The 25904-nt window shown below is 44.8% G+C and overlaps 1 protein-coding gene across 1 annotated transcript in view; it reads left to right on the forward strand.

Moving 5' to 3' along the window:
* GRIK4 (glutamate ionotropic receptor kainate type subunit 4) overlaps positions 1-25904 on the forward strand; it is a 261624-nt gene that overhangs the window by 93584 nt on the left and 142136 nt on the right. The window contains exon 2 of the mRNA XM_063138998.1: positions 12140-12304. Within this exon, the coding sequence (XP_062995068.1) occupies positions 12140-12304 (165 nt within the window). The remainder of the gene's footprint in view (positions 1-12139; positions 12305-25904) is intronic.

Here is a 25904-nt window from a genome sequence, read left to right on the forward strand (position 1 = left end):
CTTTGCATGCAGAAGAAGGTCCCAGGTTCAATCCCTGGCTTCTCTACGTAAGGCTGTGAAAGAATCCTCCCTGAAATCCTAGAAAGGGGGCTGTGGGAAAGTCCAGCAAGGATGGGGAGAGGGTTCTGCACTCCTTGCTCACTGCTTCTGCTCCTTAAATGGGACTAGCGGCTTTCCGTGCAATCGTGGCCAAGCTGCAACGAAACACACCAATATTCCGCTGTCACCTCTAGCTTGGCCCTGGGGCGTCCGTAACTGTTGCTGCTTTTGATCATAGAAGAACTTGTGAAAATGCTAGACTCATGCAGCTTCCCGTCTAACCTGACAATGATAAAAGAGAAGAAAGCTTTCACAACTTGTGAACCCGCTGAGCCAGTCGCAACTTGCCAGCCATGAATCAAAGCCTGCCAGATGCTTGAGATACTCCACGTTCCTGTGTTTGTGGTCCTGAAACAGGCCAGCCAATGAGATGGTTTATTGAGTCACATGCAGCTGGTGGGTCTCCATTTGGCTTCGGAGGTCACAGGTTGTCCAGGCCTAAACTAGAGAAAAGAGAAAGTGTTACTTTTCTAATTAACGCATTTAATTTGTTTAAATGTCAATATGTTTTGAAATTGCCTATTGATCAGGACTTGAAGGAAACAAAACACTGATTTGGAGAACACACACACACACTACAAAGACCCATTTGCAAATAATGCCGATGGCAACTTTAATCTTCTAGATCAGTTTTCTCACACTATCATTGAAACAGAACTCCTCTCTTTTGGAGAAGGAGCATGTTGTTCTTCAACTGATGAACGCAACCACAATAACTAAGGGATATGTGATGTGTGCACGTGAAAATGGGTCATCATAGAATCTAATCCAGTGCTAGTAGGTTCATCTCACCCTCAAATCCCATTGCACCAAAGTGCTGCTTCAAGGGAGTCGGTTCACATGTTCAAGTGCATGCCATCGAGTGAAGAACAGGCCATCCGTGGCCGAATTGGCCCCTTTGACTACAACTGGTTTTCTTATACAAAATATTCCCCCAACTGTGGAATCAAAGGGGAAATGAATTATGCCCTTCTTATGGCTGTGTCTTGGTCTGACCAAGCCCTTAGCTAGACGTAAGGTTTATCCTGGGATCATCCCTGCCTGCTCCCGGGAAATCCTGTGTGTCATTTACATGAACAGAGATGACCCCGGGATGATCCCAGGATAAACCTTAGGTCTAGCTAAGGCCCAAGTTAAGGTGTATTTGTGTGTAAGATGAGCAATTATGGGGAAATGTCATACAAAGTGTTGGCTTTTCTATCATAATCCATGGGGCTGGATGTTGCATAGGGTGACCATGTGGAAAGGAGGATAGGGCTCCTGCATCTTTAACAGTTTTGAAATCTCAGGTTCTTTCCCTCCAGATTATGAAGAAATTTTGCACGTGATGGTAACTTCTTATAAAAAATGAACGAAATGAAATCCTCACCTCCACCCTGGTCTGCACCAGACAAATTCAATCACTACAGCTGTTCCCAGCATTGAGAGATCCAGTATGGTGTAGTGGCTAAAGCATTAGACTGGGAGTCAGGAGATCTGGGTTCTAGTCCCCACTCGGCCACAGGAACCCACTGGGTGACTTTGAGCCAGTCAAAAACTCTCAGCCCAACCCACTTCACAGGGTTGTTGTTGTGAGGATAAAATGGAGAGGAGGGGATTTATGTACACTGCCTTGGGTTCCTTGGAGGAAAAAAAAGGTGGGATATAAACACAATAATAATAAATAAATAAATGTACCTGCCTGCCATACACATGCTCAAGTCAGGGAAAAAAGATGTGGCAAACCTAATTAGACTCTAACATAGTTGAATACGCAGGGATTCAAAGCCAGGGCTAAGCATTCAAAGCCCTGGACCTGGATGGACAAATCTGTCCATTTTGGTTTCTCTTACATTCTTTTTTTAAAAAGAAGAAGTCAGGTTCTTTTTGTCCCAAATGTGGAGAACTTCATGAATTTTGGTAAATTCTTATTGAAGTTGAACTGAAACACAATCCTCACCCATCTCCACTCAGGAACAGCAGGGTGGGTGGGTGCCCTACTCCAATTTTCCCCAGTTCAGGGGTGACCCATCAATGATGACCCCGCCCCAGCTACAATCAAATTGGCCCAGAAATACCCTGAGCTGTTCCCTTTCCCAGAAGAATTGGGAAATGGTGTAGTTTCTTTTCCCAAGCCAATTTGGGAGGGGACCCTCTCCCTTCCCTTGAGAGTTTTCAAGGCTGCCCCCTTACACAGTGGTCTGCAGAGTGCAGCCTGTGAGAGGGGATTTTTTTTTGGGGGGACACAATAATGCCCCACAAATCCATCTCCCCCTCTAAAGTCGCCACTGGGGTCATTGACTGTTCCGACGCCCTGCCTTCCCTTGCCGATTTTTACATGGTTTAGGCGTAACAAGCTGTATCTGCAGGCAGCCGGCTCTCAGCCCTTCCCGGCATCCTTGCTGCTGCTGTTGCTAGGGGCAGGTAGAGGAAGTGTTCCGGCTGCTGCCATGTCCTTGCTCTAGCTTTGATGGAAGAGTTCGCATTCTCCACTAGTCCTCTTTCCCCATCAGCCTCCCTCCCCTCTGCTGCCACCAGCCATGGGGGCTTCATTACAAAGCCATTAACCGCTGTCTCGTGACACAGTTTGCAGTCCGAACGGCAGACAATGGTCTCCGTTGAAAGATGAGTTTCTGCATATGGAGCGAAGGAGAAAACGACTCCCTTCTCTAGCCTCCCCATGTCAGAATGACAGCTGGGCCATCCTTCTCCCTTTGTAACGTCAACGTCCCCTCTCTCTGTTGCTTTATTTGTTCGTTCAGTCAGATGAGGCACGACTTGCGGAGTCCGCTCCCGCTCTCCTCTTGACTGCCTCCCCCCACAAAACGCCACCCTTTTTGTGTAAAATTGAACCATCCACTCCAGGATTCGGTGGCCCATGAATGTCACACAGATGTGGCAGGTGCTTTCAGCTGCTGGGAGAAAGATAGCTGCACCTCTATAGTTCATGCAAGGAGAGAGCCGTTATACCCGAGATCACAAAAGGCCCAGAGGAAGGCGGAGTAGCTAGTAACCTGGCAACCTACTTCCATGGCTGTACCAGATGGGCCATTTTTACCTGGACAGAAAGATAAGCTTTTGGCAGGCAAATGACATTTTGAGTATTAACAAACCCCATCTATAGCCTTGCATCCTTCAATACGTCCCTGGATGTCGAGAGGAAGCCGGTACCTATTGTCTTGCTTCCAAGGCAATTTGAAAAAGCTGATTATTATATATTTTTTTATAGTTGATGCACACAAAACAATGATTAAGGAAAGGAAAAATGGACCCTATTATTAAGCAATAGAATTGCAAAGCTCCTGGCTATTTTGCGGTTCCTCCTTCCGATCCAGCCCACCTCCCTCACCTGAATTCATTTTCTCGATGCTTGTTTAAAAAACAAAAAACAGAAGCCCATTTAAATGCAGCTTTCCAGTCCTGTCCAAAAGCAATACGAATAGCACCATCACAATCAGCCAGACATTATGAAGTCCTTTTGTCTGTGCAGGAAAGAGGTTAACATTTGAGTAATCCTTTCTCCTTTTTATGGATCCAATGCAACTTTGTTTTGCCTTTGCAGCCTTTCTGGAGTAATAGTGGATATTTTTAAATCATCCGGCAGCAGGGTCCATCACATCACAGAAACAGAAGCCCTTCTGCTTCTCTACTGGAGTTCCACTTGACAGCCCCATAATGAGGGACTTTGCAAATTCCTCACAGTTTACTGAATTGACAGCCTGAAGGGCTGAGACTGTTTCCAACTGAGGGGAAGTTCACAAAAACAAGCAAACCTTTGCAAACATCCTTAACCCAGTCCAAATGATGAAGAAAGGGGGAACTGCTTCTTTTTAAAACAAAAATAAAGCCAAATGCATTAAATACCGATTAGTTTTCATTTGGTCTGGTCAGCTTTGGGTCAGTTTTTGATCAGGCCAGTTTTTGATCAGGCGTCAGAACTGCAGCTATTTTAGTTGAGTCATGGGAGAGGGGAAAGATTTTGGATGTATATGGGCCAGGGGAGGCCTTCCAAAGCAGGAGTTAATAAATGGATGCAGTGTGAATTTACCCTTAATTTCCTCCCCATTTGGAGCTCTCTCTTGTGAATAAAAGTTGGTTGTTCATCTACCATCTTGTCTTGGCTGCCAGATCTCTGCTTGGGGCTAGAAGTGGTTGAACCTTATCAGCTCTTATCTGGAAGGAATTCAGATTTACTGGATTATTTTGCTGCTCTTCTGACTTGTTATTTCAGAGTCTGAATTGTTCTGGAGCAGGAGATGATGATAGGAACATCAACCTTCCCCAATCTGGTGCTCTCCAGATGCATTGGACTGAAACACTCATTATTCCTAAGACAGCATGGTCAATAGGCAGTGGTATATAAGAGCAAAAACATTGATATTAAGTTTAGGCTGGCCATGTGTCTTCCCTTTTACAGAGGACCACCCTCTGTTTGAATATACTTTCTGATTAAAGAGGTGTCAAGTCCTAGTTCATTTATCTGTGTTTTAATGCATCTGTTTTATTATAGTTTTAACCAAGTTTTATTTATGATCATAAGCTGCCTTGAGTGCCATTTTCCTTGGTAGAATGGCAGGGTATAAATCAAATAGATAAATAAGCCCAGTCTAAAGATCAAAAAACGTACTAAGAAGGGAAGAACAGGGGATTTGAACTTAGCTAGCAATAGTTAGCACCTGGATGTCCGACTGAACATCACAGGACTCCATAGTGTGTGGTGAGATGTACTGTAGTTCCATTTAAATTATCATAATTATTTCTAAATTTGCATCTATGCATATCCTTAACACATGTAGATTTGATGCAAAAATTCATCTCTTCTTTTGTCCCCTATTTTGGAGACGTCTTCATTTTGGGAGAATCATAAATGGCCACCGTAATTAAGGTTAACCTAGAAAGGGCCGGTAAACAGTGATGATGTGGCAGTTCAGAATCCATTTGTCAGTTATGGTAAGACCAAGTGCTTGGAGTATGAATTATGTATTGGTGTGCAATTTTTTTAAAAAATTTGCAGCTTGTACAAGCCTGGCCTTGTCTTAAGAACTGTAGGGAGAGGCTCTTCTCAAACTACTTTTTATCAGGCAAATAAGGCAAGAGCCTTCTCCATTGTAGCAACTCATTTATGGAACACCATCCTCAGAGGTGTAACTGATGACAACCTTACAATCATTTAGGTACCTGGGTATTTAAAGTTGGCTGGTTGGTTTTATTACATTTTGACTGACCTTTAATGAAATTTTATGACTGTTTCATCGTTTTGTGGTCATATGCCATTCACTTCCCCAATGTATTTTGATGAAAGGCAGTTTATAAATTTCCTAATACATAAAATAATAAATAGAATGTTATACATATAGTGGTTGTACAGGGCCACTATCTATAGAGACTAGTGGTTTATTGCATCCAAGGTATTGAATAGAGAGGTCTCTTTTTCTGGAGTCCAACCTGTACAGTTTCTTGAATAGTTTCAGAAACTGGGTTTCTCTTTGATAAAACTTTCTCTTTGATAAAACTTCCTGGCTGTTAGAGCTGTATGACAATGGAACCAGTGACCTAGGGAGGTGGTGGGCTCTCCCACACTAGAGGCCATCAAGAGGCAGCTGGACAGCCATCTGTCAGGGATGCTTTAGGGTGGATTCCTGCACTGAGCTGGGGGTTGGACTGGATGGCCTCATAGACCTCTTCCAACTCTACTATTCTATGATTCTATGAACCCAGCATCAGCACCCAGCATAGTAGGAGAAATGCTTGCGCCCATAAGCCAGTAGTTTTGGACTGGGGCTTGGGAGACCCGTGTTCTAGTCCCCACTAAGCCATGAAGCTCACTTGGGGTCAGCTACTGCCTCTCAGCCTAACCTACCTCACAGGGTTGTTGTGAAGACAAAATAGGGAGAATGGAGATTACGTAAGCTGCCTCAGGTTCCTTGGAAGGGAAAAGGGGTGGGAAATAAATGCAATAATGAATAAAATAAACAAACATTTGTATGTTTGATCAGAACCATGCCTTTTGCTCCCTGATATTTCTAATTTGACCCTGACCCTGTCACTGCTGGAGTTTAATGCTTGTCCTCAAGAAAGAAAAAGTGGGAATTATTTTGCAACAGATTTTGGACAGGTAAAATAGAGAAGGAGGAGATAGTTGCATTTCAAACTTTTACACAGGATTCCCAAAGCATTTGATGTAAATAGCATACATAAAAGTGTTATCACTGCACAGGTGTGTATGAATCATGCAAGGAATTCCAATCCCATGAACAATTTCCCCTCTGATGTTCCATAACAGAGAAGCCCAGAAAATCAAGGAAGGTTTAAATCAAAAAAACAAAAAAGACAACTAGGCTGAACAAGACTGTGGAGCCATTTTGTGGCTAAAACAGTTCAAAGGCCTTCCTGTAAATTCAGAAGGATTAAAGACTTATTTAATGTATGTCCCTGTACTTTACTGACAAGAATAGATGAAAGTGAATTTAAATAAAGATTTTAGTTGCTTCTTAATTATGCTGTTATTATGCCAGTTTTGGCAAAGTATTCCCCAGACATAAAGTTTTTAAAAATCAACCTTTTAAAACATTAAATTACCCTTTTAGTCTGCCAGCGATAATGATAAATACAGCTCAGTTCAATCTCATTACCCACTCTGATTTGTGGGCTGGATTAATATTTGGTAAAAACTAACTACCCTCACTATAATCCAGTGGATATGCAAAAAACTATTAATGGCACAAAATTGCAAAATATATCTACCGGGAATTGTGTTTCTGCATAATTAGAAAGTAAGTAATGAAGGGAGTTATTATTTCATGCAGATGTGACTGCACCTCATTGGGTGGAATTGGAAGTCTACACTTGGTTTGGAAGGTGGTTTTTGAACTTTCTACCTTCAGCTTATCTGGTCTTGATTCCAGGATGATTTGCCCATCAAGGGATTTATGAGGGCCAGGATCTCTTCTCGATCCTCCCAGAGTGCAGGACACGGAATAACGGGCTCAAGTTAAAGGAAGCCAGATTCCAGCTGGACATCAGGAAAACCTTCCTGACTGTTAGAGCAGTACGACAATGGAGCCAGTTACCTAGGGAGGTTGTGGGCTCTCCCACACTGGAGGCCTTCAAGAGGCAGCTGGACAACCATCTGTCAGTGATGCTTTAGGGTGGATTCCTGCATTGAGCAGGGGGTTGGACTCGATGGCCTTGTAGGCCCCTTCCAACTCTGCTTTTCTATGATTCTATGATTCTATGACCATCCATCATGAAATCCTTGCAGAGGACTCTGGGGTGTGTAGTAGGAGTCCAGCAGACAACCTTGTATTTGAAGGTGTCCTTTATGTATTTATTTATTTGTGATATTTATACACCATTTTAAAAAAAATCTCCAAGCAATTCACATATAAATTATTTAAATCACCTTTAAATGGAATATTAAAAAAAACACATTAATTACAATTACAATAAAGGAAATACAAGGAGCGGTATCTTGGCATCTGAGAAAGAAAATCCCATAAGTAACTCTCTTTATCTTTGAGAGTAAAAACACAATTTGCTACACTTTCCTGACACTCAAAATCTCCTGCCTGAGGCAGCTGCCTCACAATGCCTTTTCGTAGGGCCGGCCTTGTTTGCAGGTTCCCCACTCCCTGAATGTGTGAACGGTGACACTGCAACAGCAACAAGAGCCAGGACTCCAGAAGTTGGCAGTTCTCTCCCCACCCCCCTTGATGGGGAATGGACCTTGGCAGGTTCCCAAACCTGCGATATCAGTCCTGCGATATCGCCTTGTTTCTCTTAGAGAAACCTTCTAAGTAGACGTGATTTCTCTGACTCTTGGCCTGTTCTGCTCACACCCTTTGCTCAGGCTCCTTGGATTTTTGCCTGGGAGACTATAATCCAACCTGGGTGTGTGTCATCCTGGAGACCTGATTCTGGAGTTAAGCACAGGAAAACAATTTGACTGTACTCAGATATGGTGTTATGATTCTGCCCAGGAAACATTCAGAAACCTCGTATTTCCTCCCTTAGAACCCAATGAGCTCATCCCCATGAGCTGATGGGTAGGAGATTCAGCACAGATAAAAGGGAAGGCTTCTTCACACAGCTTAAAATTAAACTGTGGAACTCACTACCACAAGATGTAGCGATGGCCACCAATTTGGATGGCTTTAAAAGTGGGTTGGAGAAATTCCTGGAGGAGAAGGCTTTCAGTGGCTACTAGTCCTGATGGGTATATGAGCTACCTCCAGTATCAGAAGCAGTAAGCCTATATACACCAGTTGCTGCCAGGCACCTGTGTCCTGCTTGTGGGTCCCTGGTCAACAGCTGGTTGGACACTGTGTGAACAGAGTGCTGGACCCTTAGTCTGATCCCACATGGCTCTTCTTATGTTCTTATGAATAACATTTCAAACAAAGCTTAAAGAAACTACTGGGGCTTGTTATGACCAGCTAAAGAAGTGGTCATTTGCTATGATGTAGTGTTGCCACCTTAAAACAACAACAACATCCCTGCACTTCTGCCTTTAACAGCAGCTGGGCACTCAGGAAATTATGGCCAGTGAAATGTATCTCATCATTTCATCTCCATGCCATAAAAAGTGTCATCTGCTAAATTTCGGTGTGTTTGGCTGCTGTTAAAGACGGAGGAGCAGAGTCTGTCTGTCTGTCTGTCTGTCTGTCTGTCTGTCTCTCTCTCTCTCTCTGGCAATCCTTGCCTGGACTGATCCCTCAGTTGCTACCTTTTTACTGTCAGAGGTTCTGTGCCTTTAACAGGTGGAAATCAACAGGCAAACCTCTTCCCACTGTTTGATCTCTATTCTGGAAGAAGCTTTGCCCGTTGATTTCTGCTGTTGTACCTCTGTCAATCCAAAATAAAGGAGGCTTCCTTCTTTGGTTATTCTCTTCATTCCTTATTAAACACAGCCTCCTTGCTTGTTAACCTTTTAAAACCCAGAGATCTCCATTCCTGGCCTTAGAGGAAAGCTCAGCCTCCCTCCATTCCATAACGAGCTAAAGATTAACTGCCTGTGCTTTACACTTATTGATAGTGCTTGTGTGTAAGCGGAGCGGAAAAGACGGCATTGCCTTGAGCATTAAAGGTACTTGCCAAGACATCTGTGTGGAGGAGCCATTCCATATGCTTCCTTAGTGGATTGTGGTCTGATTTTGAAAAAAGAAAGATGAAGTCAGAGAAGGTTGGGGAGCTTTGGCCTACTCCTCCATATGAATTCTCTCTGGGTGTTCTTCTGTCAGTTGAGAATGTCAGAAATGTTCATGAATGAGAGGCTGGTCTGTGCATCACTCTAAAGCCCTAAATGGTCATGGCCCCGTGCCCTCTCCTTTTCAGAAGAGAGATTGAGGCTTACCTGGAGCAGGGCCTGGCACTGACTCCCTGCCCAAGGATTTCAGCAAGCCCAGGAACATTTAGTAGGAGACCTTTGAAAAGGCGTAAGCGGAGGAGAATCCTGACTGGAAATCTTAGCATCTTCTGGTGCTCCAAATGGGTCCATCTCCTTCACCCCCACTCTGAGCAGCTAAGAAGCGGGCCAATTTACAGCAGCTCTCGCTCTAGTTTTGACTTCCCGTGTTACGGCAGGATAGGGAACATGTGGTCCTCCAGATATTGTTGAACTGCAACTCCCATCAGGCCTAAGCAGCATAGTCCGTGGTGAGGGGGACTGTAGTCCAATGAAATCTGCCTGTGTTGTACCCTTTCATATCTTCCCTCCCTCCCAGAACCTCTGGTCAAATACTTTTTGCGGGTCCTTGAAGCCTTCCAAAACCCTTTTGAACTTTTTCCTAAAATGCTCCAATCTCACAACTGCTTTTACCACTACCGTTGCCACCACCACCACGCTACCAGGGGTGCTTCTCTAAAAAATGGTTTGGGAGAGTGAAGGTGTGGCTTAGAAACCCTTATCAGAAGTGCAAAGATTCCGCTGGACCCATGCAAGTATACTGTGACTGGAAGCTGGAGGGAGCAAATGAAGAGGAGGGGCAGGAGAGATTTGAGGAAGGACGTGTTCCTTGTTGCTACCCTGTGGAATCACTCCTGAATGTTACAAACCCCTGTTTACCCCCCCCCCCCAAAGATAGGCCCTAAACCTTATAGCGGGTTGATCAGCTGGACAGAAATGCTTAAACACAATTCCCCCCCCCCTCTTCTCAACTGCATAATGGCCCCACCCGAGAGCATTTGCAATGACATACAGCTCCAGCATAACATGTAATTTAGCTTTAGGAATCATGACGACACTGCATTTTAAAAAAGAATAATCATATAACATGCCCAGGAATCGCGCGTGCGTGCGTTAGAATGGGTGCGAGTGTTTCTCATTACAAGCTGTTAGACGGCTATGAATTCTGGAGCTGGTTTTGCTCATTGCCGGTGGGCTGTCGGCATTCAGTGATGCCGGAATCGGGCTTGGGAGGATGGATGTGGATGAATAGCTGCTTAGGCAACAGAGCGTGTATTCTTCATCGCGTTTATCTTGCCGCCTCTCAATTCATTCACACGGATGCTATTAAATTTAATGGGAGATCTGTGTATACCTGTCTGAAAAGGACATCACCCAGCACTGCTTCCCCTCTTTCTTGATCCCTTCATGTGGAACCCTGACACTTTACTTCTGGTATCGTTCTCCAAGGCTACAGCATTGCAGCAGAACGTGGAGTTCCAACCACGGGCCAGAGGGTGCTTCCCTCCAAAGAGAGGAAGAGTTCAAAGCTCCATCTCTTGGCTCGCCCTACCCACCTGCCCCACGGAGCTCCCTCCCTTGAACCTGGCCGGCTTCCCCACTCCATTGCAGAAGTGGGCTTTCAGCACATGTCTAGCAAATCCAGTATATAAACAACACATAAACAGAGGTCCAGACTACCCCCCAAAGGCCAGCAGGAACAAAAATGTTTTCGCCTGCCTCCAGAAACACACCAAGGAGGGAGCCAGTCTAGCTTCCCGGAGTTCCAAAGCCCTGGAGCTGAAACCAAGAAGGCCCTCTCCCGCGTTCCCACCAGGCGTGCCTGTGATGTTGGTGGGACAGAGAGAAGGGCCTCCCCTGAGGATCGCAGAATACAGGCAGGCTCATAAGGGAGAATATGGTCTTTCAGATAGCCTGGACTTGAGCCATAGAGGGATTTATAGGTCATAACCAGCGCATTGAATGTGACCAGAAACAGACTGGCAGCCAGTGAAGCTGTTCTAACAGGGGACTTCCATGCTCCCTCTAGCCAACCCGGTGAACACTGTAAGTCCCTGCTTCTTCCTCCCCCTCACCCCCCCTGCATTTCCTTCCCTTGGGCCTTCCTACTTGCTAGGGCCCTTTCTAGGATCCAAGGCATTTGGACAATCGCTGCTGCACATCCCTTTGCTTGTCCACTCCTTTAATAGGGTGACCATAAGGAAAGGAGGACAGGGCTCCAGTATCTTTAACAGTTGTATAGAAAAGGGAATTTCACCAGGTGCTGCATGCATACAAATGACACCTAATTTCGTATTCTATGGGAGCCCAGTTCTCCTTTCCATATGGTCACCATACCATTAAGACAGTGGGGAAGCTTAGCCCTAGTCACTGCCAGAGGAGGTGGAGTTTTGAATTATTATTATTATTATTATTATTATTATTGTTGTTGTTATTATTATTCATGCATTAAAAACAACAACGACGACCCAAAACCTTCCTGACCCTCCTCTTTGGCTAAAATTGAATAGTCAAAAGCAACATCTTTTATTAACCAGGCTTGACGAATGATGCAGCAGGCTCCTTGCCAGCACTTCACTGAATATTGAGATTAATGTTAAACTTCTTCTTATAAAAAGGAAAAAGGAAAAAAAAAACCCTCTCTGCAAGCAAACAAAACACAGCATTTCTGTGTCATCTGCTGCAATGCACAAACCTGAGTGGGCAGATTAGTTTCTTTTATGTCCTACCTTGAAAGTGGTCTTCCTATACAGAGAGAAAATTTATGGGAGTGAAAATCCCTAACTTCTCCTGCTCAATGTTTGTGGTTAATGAGTCCGTTGTGTTTCGCTGCCATTTGGGGGCCCCACCCAGCTGACCTTATGTCTGTCTTCACAGCCGCCATTTTGGACGACCCCATGGAGTGCAGCAGAGGGGAACGGCTGTCCATCACGCTGGCCAGGAATCGGATCAATCGAGCTCCGGAGCGGGCCGGGAAAGCCAAAGTGGAAGTGGACATTTTCGAGCTGCTGAGAGACAGCGAATATGAGACAGCCGAGACCAGTACGTACGTCTCTGGGGACTGGTTTGTGAGGGGCACGTAATGTCTAGGAATCCTTAAAAGAGTCTGGTGGGCAACCTATGTTTCTGCTGAGGGCCACATTTGCTTGTGGGTCATTTGTTGTGGTCTGCAGGTGAATGGTGGGCGGGGCCAAAGCTAGGGTGGGGCTAGAGCCAAACAGGGGAGATGGATCACCCTTTTTCTCTTCCCACCACTCTCTCTTGTCTCTCTTCCTGTTGCCTCTTCCACTTTCTCTTGCTCTTCCTTCCCACAGAGTGAGCTGCAAGGGAAAGGACGGGTTGCTCTTGATAGAAGTCCATAAATGATTTGGAATTAGGAGTGAGCAATAAAGTGGTCAGGTTTACAGATGACACCAAATTATTTAGAGTGGTTAAAACAAGAAGGGATTGTGAGGAGCTCCAAAAGGATCTCTCCAAAGTGGGAGAACAGGCAACCAAGTGGCAAATGCTGTTCAATGTGGGATTGTTTAGCTTGGGGAAAAGGGAGAGTAAGGAGAGACCTGATAGAGGTGTAGAAAATTATGCATGGTGTGGAGAATGTGGATAGGGAGACTCTCTCTCTCTCTCTCTCTCTCTCTCTCTCTCTCTCTCTCTCTCTCTCTCATAAAATACTGGAACCCAATGGGGTCATCAAATGAAGCTGATGTGGGGAAGGGACAGAGAAAAGGAAGTCCTTCACACAGCGCATGAACTATGGAACTCACTACCATAAGATGCGGTGATGGGCATTAATTTGGATGGCTTTTAAAAGGGGTTCCCAAAAGGATCTCTCCAAACTGTGAGAACAGGCAACCAAGTGGCAAATGCTGTTTAATGTGGGATTGTTTAGCTTGGGGAAAAGGGAGAGTAAGGAGACACCTGATAGAGGTGTAGAAAATTATGCATGGTGTGGAGAATGTGGATAGGGAGACTCTCTCTCTCTCTCTCTCTCTCTCTCTCTCTCTCTCTCTCTCTCTCTCTCTCATAAAATACTGGAACCCAATGGGGTCATCAAATGAAGCTGATGTGGGGAAGGGACAGAAAAAAGGAAGTCCTTCACACAGCGCATAAACTATGGAACTCACTACCACAAGATGCGGTGATGGGCATCCATTTGGATGGCTTTTAAAAGGGGGTTGGATAAATTCCCGGAGGAGAAAGCTGTCCTGCTTGTGGGTTTTCCATCAACAGCTGGTTGACCGCTGTGTGAACAGAATGCTGGACTAGATGGACCCTTGGTCTGATCCAGCATCAGGGCACTTCTTCTGTTCTTAGGATTGCTTGCATAGGGGTTTGAGATTAGTTGGGTGGCCACAGTCACCGCTAGGGCTGCAGTTTGCCACTCCTAGACTAGTGGGAACAGCAGCTTCTGAACTAGGAATCCTTCCCCTGATCCCTGATGCATTTAAACTCCCTAGCTTTGTGCAGTTGTCCTATTGCTGTTGTTGCTCTTTTTGTTATTATATCTTGTTTTTATCCAGCTCTTCCTCCAAGGAGTTCAGGGTTGTATGCATGATTCTTCTCCCCCTCCCTGCTTTCCTAGTTTACCCTCACAAGAACCCAGTGAGAGAGGCTAGGCCGAGAGAGGAAGTTTGCCCTGGGGCCACCCTTTGTGTTTCATAGAGGATTTGCATCCAGGACTCCCAGAACATTGTCTGACCACGCTACCGTCCTCAGTCGGGATGTCAATAAAACAAGCTTGCCAAAGTTCTCTGAATTCCATCTCAAAGCTCGTTCTGACTTGAGTCTGTAGCAGGTTGTGAGCTTTGGGTTTTTTTTCCCTGCATGAAAATCCATGCATAGTTTGTGTATTTTTCCAAAGATACGCATCAGTTGCGTGCATCGTTGAAATGCACACATTCTTCTCCCATTGGTTTAAATGTATTTGTGGGCATTTTTCAAAAGTAGGCATTTTTCCAGGCATATTTTTCACCTGTACGCATGCTGTTGAACCATTGTTTTGGTCCACAAATCACGTTGCCAGCTCGGAAATGTACAGACTCTGACTGCCCGTTGCGTCTGAGACCATGTTTGCTGCGGAAGGTGCGAACTGCTAATTCCTGATTAAGACGAACTGAAACAAATTTCTCATACATCTCTATTTATTTATTTATTTATTACATTTCTATACCGCCCAATAGCTGGAGCTCTCTGGGCGGTTCACAAAAATTAAAACATTCAAAGTATAAAACAACAGTATAAAACCATAATATAAAATACAATATAAAAGCTCAACCAGATAAAAACAGCAGCAGTGCAAAATTACAAATTTAAAACACCAAGTTAAAATTTATTTATAGACTGTTAAAATGCTGGGAGAATAAAAAGGTCTTCACCTGGCGTCTAAAAGCATATAATGTAGGTGCCAAGCGAACCTCCTTAGGGAGTTCGTTCCACAGCCGGGGTGCCATAGCAGAGAAGGCCCTCCTCCTGGTAGCCACCTGCCTCACTTCCTTTGGCAGGGGCTCGCAGAGAAGGACCCCTGAAGATGACCTTAGGGTCCGGGCAGGTACATATGGGAGGAGGTGTTCCTTCAGATAGCCTGGCCCCAAGCCGTTTAGGGCTTTAAATGTTAATACCAGCACTTTGAATTGGGCCCAGACCTGGACTGGCACCCAATGAAGCTGGAAAAGGACTGGCATGATGTGATCTCGCCGGCCAGTCCCTGTTAGTAAGTGTGCTGCCCTGTTTTGTACCAGTTGAAATTTCCGGACCGTTTTCAAAGGCAGCCCCATGTATAACGCATTGCAGTAATCCAAACGAGAGGTCATCAGAGCATGGATAACTGTAGCTAGGCTATCTCTGTTCCTGCTTCTGAATGCATGGGGAAGGGATCAGGACCTCAGCCATAGACCAGAGCCTTTGTGCACACAGCTTGCACGTGCAATGTGCTCCATGAGAAACTTCCAGACACGTATTGCGTTGGGAGAATCTACTTTTGTAGGCATTGTGCACAGCAAACGATCAATGCCTGGAAGCTGGAGGCAGCAAAGCACAATCCTTCCTTTGTTCTACCATTTAAGAAAAAGCTTTTATTGCACATGCTCAGGGGTACATTTCATCTCCATAAGTTACTGGATGGATCCCTGACGAGTGCCAGGGCTGAGCCCTGGTCATCCCTGATACAAACAAAGCCCTGGCTGTAAATTCCTGAGATGTACTGCCTGGGCTCAGAGCTGCGAAGCTAAGAGTTATGATGGTGGGAGAGGGTTATGGTCAAACCCTAAGCTTAGCATAGCCTTCCGCAACTTGGCTTCCCACTGATGTGATGGACTACGATTTCCAGCACATCTCTGGGCCACTAGGGAACATCAGGTCAGGGAAGGCTGGCTTAGCTGTTCTGTGCCTAGGCAATACCAAAGACCATCCACCCATGTATAAGCAAGAACATAAGAGCAGTACCATATTCGGCTTTGGTTCTGTACCACAAAGTTGGTCATCATCCAAGACGGCTTATTCAGCCATGACATTTTCTTCATCTTATTCCAGTTAGATGTTTCTTAAGGTCCCCTCGTACGCTTTCAGAAAGGGAGATGATCCCACGCGTGCTTTTTGCCGAAAGCAATCCAGTTGGAACCAATGGGATTACTCATAATAGTAAGCATCACACTTGGTTGTAGGCTCCAAAAAGATCAGGGCTCACATTAGTGACACTGAGTGGCTCTTTAGTTATGACAGCGCCCTCAAGACATTGGCCTGTGATAATTACCTAAGTGTGTAATGGGGTTTGATAATGGCCTAGAAGGACGGCCGTGCTGCTAAAGTTGAGTTCCTCTTCCAATTTATAAAGCAGCACGCATGAGTAAAGACCATAAAATTTCCATCGCAGTGCTGCCTTGCTACCTCGGGCGTGTCTAGAGCAAGGATGGTGGTTGTGATTTGAAAACATGTTAGCTAGCATTTGTCAATTAACATGCTGTAAACACCACGTTGTGCCTGCATGTAAAGACAGTGAACATTTGAAATATTTCATTGGCCTGACATTTTAAAACCACAATTCTGTTTATAATTGCTCTGTGTCCCCCCCACTTTTTTTCTTTTTTACAAGATTTCTCAGAACTTAGCACCTGTACGTCACATGAATCTCAGCTTTCTTCTTGCTTTTTAAAGTGAGCTTCCAGCATCGTGGGGTGTGAACTATATATAATATACTGCCTGCTGTGAATCCAGAATGCAAGGATTAAACAAATTCTCAGAAGAGGGATCTGTCAACAGCTAGGCATGATAGCTAAGTGAATAGAGCTACACGGAATGCCCGCAAACATTTGGGAGGGGTTGGGTGGCTTTTGTGGCACTCAAACATTCCCCACAAAACCTCCACTTTTGGGGTAGCTATTTTCAGCTGCTGTTTTCCCTCTCTGCACCTGTTTGCCCCACCTTTCCTCCACCCGACCCAACTTTTTCCTTCCCCGAGAAATTCCATCCTATCAGGAATCACATAATGAATGTAGTGATGCCACAATGCTATATAGCCAATCAGATACGGCTTTATAGCAATGTTTCTAGACTGAGTCAGCATGAGGTCAATGCTTCCTGCCCTTATTGGGGAAACAGTTTCATTCACTCCTTTTTTGCAGCCCCCACCCACCCCACCCCCTATGCACCATGCCCAAAGGTGGGGGGGAGTTGGCAGCTGATGAAAGCCTCTGTGAAAAGGGTCCCCTCTCCGTTGGATTAGAAGAAGTATACTGCCAAATATCAGATGCTGGGGCAACCAACTGTACTGAGCCCTCACCTTCATACCCCAGCATGTGAGAGCCCAGAGACAACTGGGTATTTGTTGTTAGAAACCAAATGCCGAACTCAATGCATCTTGGTCTGATCACCCAGTACTGAGCGTCTTCCTTTTAAAGACATCTAAGTAGTAGCTTTATCAGCACTTGTTGTGGTAGTCAGTGTTAAGGGCCAGAGTGAAAGGTAGACATGGGGCCTTGCTAGATGGAGGTTTAGCCTGGTGCTTGCCCCAGGCTCGCCCCTGTGCATCCAGATGACACACAGGGGATCCCGGGGTCAGGCAGGGGTGAAACCTCCCTGGACGCGCGTATGTGAAACCCCACTTAGCCTGGTTTTTCCTGTGGTCTCAGGCTCAGACCGAGGCTGTGGGTGTGTAGCCCGTTCTGCTGCTATTCCCGGCTACCACACTTACACACGAGTAGCCGGGAACAGCGGCAGATGGGCTGCAGTGTTCCCGCCACTGCCGATGTCCCCCGGCCTGGGGGACATCGGCAGCAGCCATCACAAGCTGGGGACATCGGCGGTGGTGGGGAATGGAGGCTAGGGACATGGGGGGGGCGCGATCGGCGGCTGGCGACATGGGGGGGCGGGAATTGGTGGGCGGCAACATGGGGGGTGGGAATCAGTGGCCAGGGGGCAATGGGAGATCGCAGGGGGGATTTGTGGCCAGGGTGGGGAACTTGGGGGCAGGGGTGGCCGGGAAACCCTATTTATTTATTTATTTATTTATTTATTTATTTATTTATTAAAAAACAACCTTACCTTTCCGGTGGTGCGCTCCTGTGCACGCAGCTCCTTTAACAAAACAAAAAAATGGCGGATGCGACGGGGCTTCGTCGTGTCTGACGTGTAGATAGGCGCGATAGCCTGTGCCAATTGTAGCGTGGCCGCGCCGCGCCTGAAGCACCGATTTTCAGGTAGGTCTAGCAAGGCCCATGGTTGTCCATCTGCCAAGGGCCCACATCCCAGCAAGGGTTCACTGATAAGAATCTTCTTGACTTTCTCCTCCTTCTCCTCTTTACAAGCTCTTCTTTACCTGCCTCTTGCTCTGGCCCCGCCCATGGTGGAGGTGAGAACCAGGAGCAGGAGATGTTACTGCCTGCTTGCTCAATGGCTCTCTGCCTGCCAAGCAAACAAGTGACGAGGAAGATGAGGAACATTAGCAACTGGTGGTGATAATATTGGTGATCAGGTAGACTCACTGAGGGAGGAGTCCCATTGAGGGTGTCTTGCTCAGGGGTCATCAAAGGCTTGGAACCAGCATTGGCATGCAGCTTGAAGAAGTAGTGAGTCACCATGATGTATGAGAAAGACATCCCCCACCCCAATGTTTCATGCTGAAATGGAAAATTGCACAAATTCAAACTCTGATCTGTTCCTAACATTCAGAGGGGTCTTACTGGATAGTGGACAGAAAGTCCTCATGTCCTGCAAAACTGAAGTTCAGGGGGTTAGAACCACAAGTTTTTTACGCTGGGCCTCTCTGTCTGTTTTCGAAGCCTGAAAGGTCATACTGTTGCATTCTTGTGCATCCCATACTTCGGAGAGGCAGCATTTAATAGTTCCACTCACTGAGCAGCAGAACACTCACGAGACAAGGAAACGGAGATGTGAAACATTCTCTCAGCCAGCCCTCTGCTTGCCTCCCTCCCTCCTCCTCCTCTTCCCTCTTTTGTAGGTCATCCATGAAACAGGCTCCATAACGTTAAGGATTTGCTTGTTCTCGAGATTTGCCTGGCTTTCTCACCTTTGACTCTGTGCAATTGCTTGTTATGGCATATAATATTAATAAAAGCCATTTAGATACTTTAACCTATGGCTGCAAGGCTTTCAAACCTCTCTTTAATACCATTGTCAGATTTCAGACATTTTGAATTACTCCTAAGTATTGCTGCTAGCTGGCCAAATCTCATATTTCCACAATTACAGGCATCCAAAAATGTCTTCTGTGTCATTAGCATTTTAAAGAGGCTACTGCAAGGTGCTCATTCATCCTATCCCTCATCAATTCCCTTCTTCTTTCCTTTGTCCATTTCATTGCCTCCTCTCCTCTTCTTCCTTTTTCATATCAAATTTTCAAAATAATTCATGAACAGAGGAAGATATTCCACAGCTAGAAGGAAAAAAAATGCATATCAAACGATTTAGGAAGAAAAGAAGCATTACAACATCAGATTCATTTTTATATATAAATAAAAAAATGATCAGGGTATAATTCTTTTTCAGCATCCTGGCTCATAGTTTTACATAACATGTTAATTTCACCATTTCTGTAATATCCCAAACTTTTTGTAGAAAACAGGGGGGAAATGTGAGAAGATAAAACAGAGGGTTGTGATCCTAATCAGCTAACTACTCAAGTATTTCAGTGTCTATTACTTGAATGCCTGAATTATTTGATTATTATTTGATTGCAGTCAAATATTGTCAACTGGTCATGATCTCAACAATAATCTTGACAAGAATATTCTTAGAGGGAGGTGGCATAGTTCAGTGGTAGAGCATGTCCTTGGCATGCAGAAGGTCCCAGGATGTAGCCCTACCTAGACATTCTACCAGGGATTGGTTGGAGATGAGGGCTGGGCTGGGCAGATGTGCAATGTTCCAGATTGCTAAGATTCCACATGTCAGGGATGCTTTAAGGTGGATTCCTGCATTGAGCAGGGGGTTGGACTCGATGGCCTTATAGGCCCCTTCCAACTCTACTATTCTAGGATTCTATGAATGACATTTCATGGCTCATCTTGTGCCTGATTCCAGTTTGCCATTTCGGATCTCTCGTCGCTCTGCGCAAATGGGGAAACTGCACATGTCGAGTTGTGATATTGAGATATCATTTGACCAGCTAATTGGTCAAGTTAGAGATCACACCATAGCATTCTGATTAACAAACTAGCTAAAAGTGGGCTAGATGGAACAACTATTAGGTGGATTCACAGTTGGCTACGGAATCGGACTCAAAGAGTGCTTATCAACAGAACCTTCTCAAACTAGGGAGAGGCAACGAGTGGGGTACCGCAGGGCTCAGTCCAGGGCCCAGTGCTCTTCAACATTTTTATTAACGATTTGGACGAGGAGGTGCAGGGAACACTTATCAAATTTGTAGATGACACAAAATTTGGTGGGATAGCTAATACCCTGGAAGACAGAAACAAACTTCAAAGTGATCTTGATAGGCTGGAGTGCTGGGCTGAAAACAACAGAATGAAATTTAATAGGGATAAATGCCAAGTTCTACATCTAGGAAATAGAAACCAAAGGCACAGTTACAAGAAGGGGGATACTTGGCTCAGCAATACTACAAACGAGAAGGATCTTGGAATTGTTGTAGATCGCAAGCTGAATATGAGCCAACAGTGCAATAGGGCTGCAAGAAAGGCAAATGCTATTTGGGGCGGCATTAATAGAAGTATAGCTTCCAAATCACGTTAGGTACTGGTTCCTCTCTATTCGGCCCTGGTTAGGCCTCATCTAGAGTATTGTGTCCAGTTCTGGGCTCCACAATTCAAGAAGGACACAGACAAGCTGGAGCGTGTTCAGAAGAGGGCAACCAGGATGATCAGAGGTCTAGAAACAAAGCCCTATGAAGAGAGACAGAAAGAACTGAGCATGTTTAGCCTGGAGAAGAGAAGATTGAGGGGAGACATGATAGCACTCTTCAAATACTTAAAAGGGTGTCACACAGAGGAGGGCCAGGATCTCTTCTCAATCCTCCCAGAGTGCAGGACACGGAATAACGGGTTCAAGTTAAAGGAAGCCAGATTCCAGTTGGACATCAGGAAAAACTTCCTGACTGTTAGAGCAGTACGACAATGGAATCAGTTACCTAGGGAGGTTGTGGGCTCTCCCACACTAGAGGCCTTCAAGAGGCAGCTGGACAACCATCTGTCAGGGATGCTTTAGGGTGGATTCCTGCATTGAGCAGGGGGTTGGACTCAATGGCCTTGTAGGCCCCTTCCAACTCTGCTATTCTATGATTCTATGATTCTATGATATAAACAATAAATGAGGTTTTGCAAAGTTCCAATTTTGAGTTATAATTGTCTTCTCCATACATACAACCACAAACCAAGTCTTTCTCTTTTGATTTCCTCCTCTAAAATCCGGTTTTCATTTAAAAAAAAATTTAAAGAGCGGGTTTTTCTTCCTAAGCCAGTGCAAAAGTAGAGGGTTCTTAATCAAGTTCACGGGTGGCTTATCTCTTTGTACCTAAAGAGAGGCAACAATATTGACTTTTTCTTGTAAGAAAAGCATCTGTAAATTACTCTGATCTGAAATGATCCGACAGTTTTAAATGAAGGTTATTGATGAGTGAAGTCTTTGCTGTTACAGGTAAAGCTTAGCTTCTTCGTGTTTCAAAATCCCTTTATAGAAGGCGACGTCGTCTGTTTAATCATCTCTTTATCTAACAGCTTGTTTCTTTGGGAGGTCCAGAAAGATGCTGCTTCCCCCCCCCCTCCCTGGACCAGTGTCTCTTGTGGGCTCATGGATTGTGAAACTTCCATAAGATCCTCTCTATTCTACGAATCTGGAGGGATTTCATCTGACAAAATGAATGGAGGATTTCCGGCATTAATTTAAGAGAGAGAGAGAGAGAGATAATATTTTAAAAGATTTAGCTGGTCTTCATCCAGGTTTAGTGAGGCATAATAGGAGGGGAGGAAGGGTTGCACAAATTCCTGCTCAAAAATATAGTGTAATGGATGGTGGTCTTGGCTGGCCTCAAAGGCATTTAGTCCATGCGTGATGGATGGATAACAGAAGACAAGAAAGGATTATACGAATCTTGTGGCACTGTAAAGACTCACACGTTTAGTCTACGAAAGCATATGCCATCATGAATGCATTCATATTTAAGGTGCCACAAGACTCTTTGTTTTTGATTGAACAGACTAACGTTTCTTCTCCATTGGGAACTGGCCACTGATGGATGTGAAGTCACTGGGATAACTGGAAAGACCTCATTTGTAAATTTAATAATACTGCCTGTGGTGTGTTTTTAAGCCATTAATGTTGCAAAGCACACTATGCTACCCTTGTTTATGATCTAGCTGATCTGCAATGAGACCTTGGCCCTGACAGGCCTCCTTGCCATGCAATGTCTGGCTACTACAGGCCTATACTGACTAATGTGTCTCCTGTTTTGCTTGCAGCTCTTCGTGAAGCATTAGTAGCAGCCTCCCAAAACAGTTTTTCTAGGAATATGAAGGCATGCAATGATAAAAGAGATCCAAAAATCCCTGGGGATGTTAGAAAGTTCCCACACAGGCATGGAAGATCTGTCTGTGCCTCTTTCAAACCTGCTCGATTCCATCTAGGAATTTGAGCTGTATGTTGTAACAGTGACAGTGGTGGGCGTTTAATGTTCTCTGGCAAAATTATTTATTTATTTCATTTATATCCTGCCTTTTTTTCCTCCTTAAGGAACCCAAGGCAGCATACATAATCCTCCTCCTCTCCATTTTATCCTCACAACAACAACCCTGTGAGGTAGGTTGGGCCAGCGTCTGGCCCAGAGTCACCCAGTGGGTTTCCATGGCTGAGAAGGGACTAGAACCCAAATCTCCCAACTCTCAGTCCAGCACTTTATTTATTTATTTAATTTATATACCGCCCCATAGCCGAAGTTCTCTGGGCAGTTTACAAAAGTTAAAAACAGTGAACATTAAAAAGTATACAAAATTTAAAACCACCAAAAACATATAAAAACAACAACACTATACCACACTGGCTCTCACCATTGAAGGCGGAATGAGCTTCTAACTGCATATGACCTCTTTTTAAAATAATAACAACAACAACAACAACAACAACAACAACAACAACAACAACAATAACAACGCAGGATAGAATTTGATCAATGAATAGCTAACAACGCCTTGTGACTTGTAAGCTCTGTGTAAGGCATGTGTTCATAAGAATGGAGCGTGTTCAGAGGAGGGCAGCCAAGCTGATCAGGGGTCTGGAAACAAAGCCTGTTTAGCCTGGAGAAGAGAAGATTGAGGGGAGACATGAGAGCACTCTTCAAATACTTAAAAGGTTGTCACACAGAGGAGGGCCAGGATCTCTTCTCGATCCTCCCAGAGTGCAGGACACGGAATAACGGGCTCAAGTTAAAGGAAGACAGATTACAACTGGACATCAGGAAAAACTTCCTGACTGTTAGAGCAGTACGACAATGGAATCAGTTACCTAGGGAGGTTGTGGGCTCTCCCAGACTAGAGGCCTTCAAGAGGCAGCTGGACAAGCATCTGTCGGGGATGCTTTAGGGTGGATTCCTGCATTGAGCAGGGGGTTGGACTCGATGGCCTTGTAGGCCCCTTCCAACTCTGCTATTCTATGATTCTATGATTCTATGAATGTAAAAGCCCTGCTGGATCAGACAAAGGTCCCCCTAGTCCAGCACTCTGTTCACATAGTGGCCAACCAGCTGTTGACTAGGAACCCACAAGCATAGTGCAACACCACTCTCCCACCCATGTTCCTCAGCTGCTGGTGCATATAGGCTTACTGGCTCTGATACTGGGTCTCCCTAGTTCATGCACGCAGAATCCTCCATTCTGCGTCCTGCTGTTCATCACATCCAGGAACGGCTGAAGCCGGTGGGAAATCACAAGTAACCAAAAAGATTGAATATGAGGAGACATTTTCTGTAAGCCTGCATGCCTGGAAGGTCTGTGAGGATCCGGAAACCAGGCTGAGGCCCGTCTACTGCTCTGTGTCTCTGTGTGAAATTAGTACCCCATTCTGTTAAAAGGGAACTTGTTAACAACAGAAGAAATTCTCTCTACAGGGACTAATCCTTTGCTGGAGGCATCTTCACTGGGTTTCAGTTCCCTTTCTCTAATTCTGCTGGATGTTTTCTCCCTGAAGAATGATAAGCTTTTTCCTCTCTTTTCCACCCCCCCCCCATTTTTTCTTTTTTCCCCTCTGGCAGTTGTTAGAGCTCAGTTGCTATGACAACTTAGCCCCTACTCTCTTCATCATTCCTTCTCAGCTACCTGCGAGACAAAGGATGACAAAGCATTCGCCTAACTTTTCCTCTTTACATGTGTGACAAAAATCCCACACCCCCACTTTAGGACTTTTCGTTCCTTCAAACACGCATGTCCACACACAAACGAAGACCCATGTCTCCACAAGGCTCGATACTCTGAAGAATGATTGAAATCCCTCAGGCTTTGCAAGGGACCCATGCAGCCTTATTAAACAAAAGGTACTTCCTGCAAATTGCCCATATTCCTATCTTTAAAGGCAGTGGGCAAAAAACTGATAGCAAAAACAAATGTTAAAAGTTGTCTGAAGAAGCTAAATGGAAGAGAAGAAATACTGAGGCACCAAATAGATCTAAAAGAAGGTTCCACGAGTCAGTCACTAGGACCTAGGGCCCTTCGAGGGAGAGATTCAGTGAGTCCTCCTCCTCTTGCTTGGCAGTGGGAAGACTATACCAAGTGGTATAGCTAGAAAAAATGCGGAAAATGTCCTGGGTTCAGACCACATGCTAACCCATGGTTCAACAAACAACCCACAGTTCAACAACCACCCACATTCAACCACTGAGTGTTGGTTAGCATGTTGTGTGAACAACCTCAGCGTCTCTACACCACTGTCTGTGAGGGATATGAATTAAATAGTCAAGGTAGACACAGATGACACAGGCGCCATCTTTATATGCAGCCATGGCACATGCACAACAGTGATATGACCTTTGTCCATTTTTCAGACGCAGGGAATGTGCAGTGTGTCCCGGCCATGTCAACATTTCCCATATCACCATTTGAAAATGACCAAGGTTGGGAGAAATAAAATGTTGGTTGAAATAAAATGAATGCTCTGGAGTAATTTCTTAAACCAGCCTTCCCAACCTGGTACTTTCCAGCTGTTGTTGGACATCAACTCCCATCAGCCCCAGCCAGCATGGCCAATGGCCAGGAATGCTGGGAGTTGTAATCCAAAACATCTGAAAGGGCATCAAGATAGGGAAAATTTCTTAAACTGTCCTCATCGTATTCTCTTGGTATCTGTCTTCATAAAGGGAGGGATTCGGTCCAAAAGTCTACAAATGGTATGATTTCTCAGTTAGAGAGTTGTTATCATCCCTATTATGAGAAAGGACAGAGACGGCAGGATGACTTAATCGGCAGAATTGAGACTAATTCTCCAGAGTCTTGGCTCCCTGCACCATCCTCATAGCATTACATTATACATTCATGAATTTTTTTTTAAAGGCTGAAAGTAACCATTATGGTAATGTCCAAGTCTCTTGACAACACAGACCGTAGCCTTTTTCTTCAGTGATTTCTCAATAATGTATGTCGAGACTGCAGTAACTTTTTCAAAGGGATTCGAAATGACACCGAAGACACCATATCCCCAGATAAACTAGTCCAACTTTATTACTTTTGTTTCCATTCTGGATTTCTTCTTCTTTCATGAAGAGGTGTGGACAGCTGTGAGGAATAGATAGAAGACTGCTATGATGCAGTAGGGTCAGTTATTTAAAGAGATGGTCCACATGTTTCTCTTCCTGCCGAGATCTCAAGCTTAACAACGGGTATGGCTGCCACTCCTTCATTGCTCCACCACTTCCTCCTGCTACCCCAGAGAGCCAGTGTGGTGTAGTGGTTAGAGTTTTGGTTTGAGACTCTGGAGATCTGGGTTCTAGACCCCACTCTGCCATATTTATTTTATTTTATTTATTTATTTATTGCATTCCGCCCAATAGCCGAAGCTCTCTCGGTGGTTTACAAATTTAAGACAATTCAAAACAAAACAACAGTATAAAACCATAATATAAAATACAATATAAAAGCACAACCAAGATAAAAACAGCAGCAATGCAAAAATACAAATTTAAAATACAAATTTA

Source organism: Elgaria multicarinata, chromosome 12, assembly GCF_023053635.1.
Source record: "Elgaria multicarinata webbii isolate HBS135686 ecotype San Diego chromosome 12, rElgMul1.1.pri, whole genome shotgun sequence".
Taxonomy (NCBI): domain Eukaryota; kingdom Metazoa; phylum Chordata; class Lepidosauria; order Squamata; family Anguidae; genus Elgaria; species Elgaria multicarinata.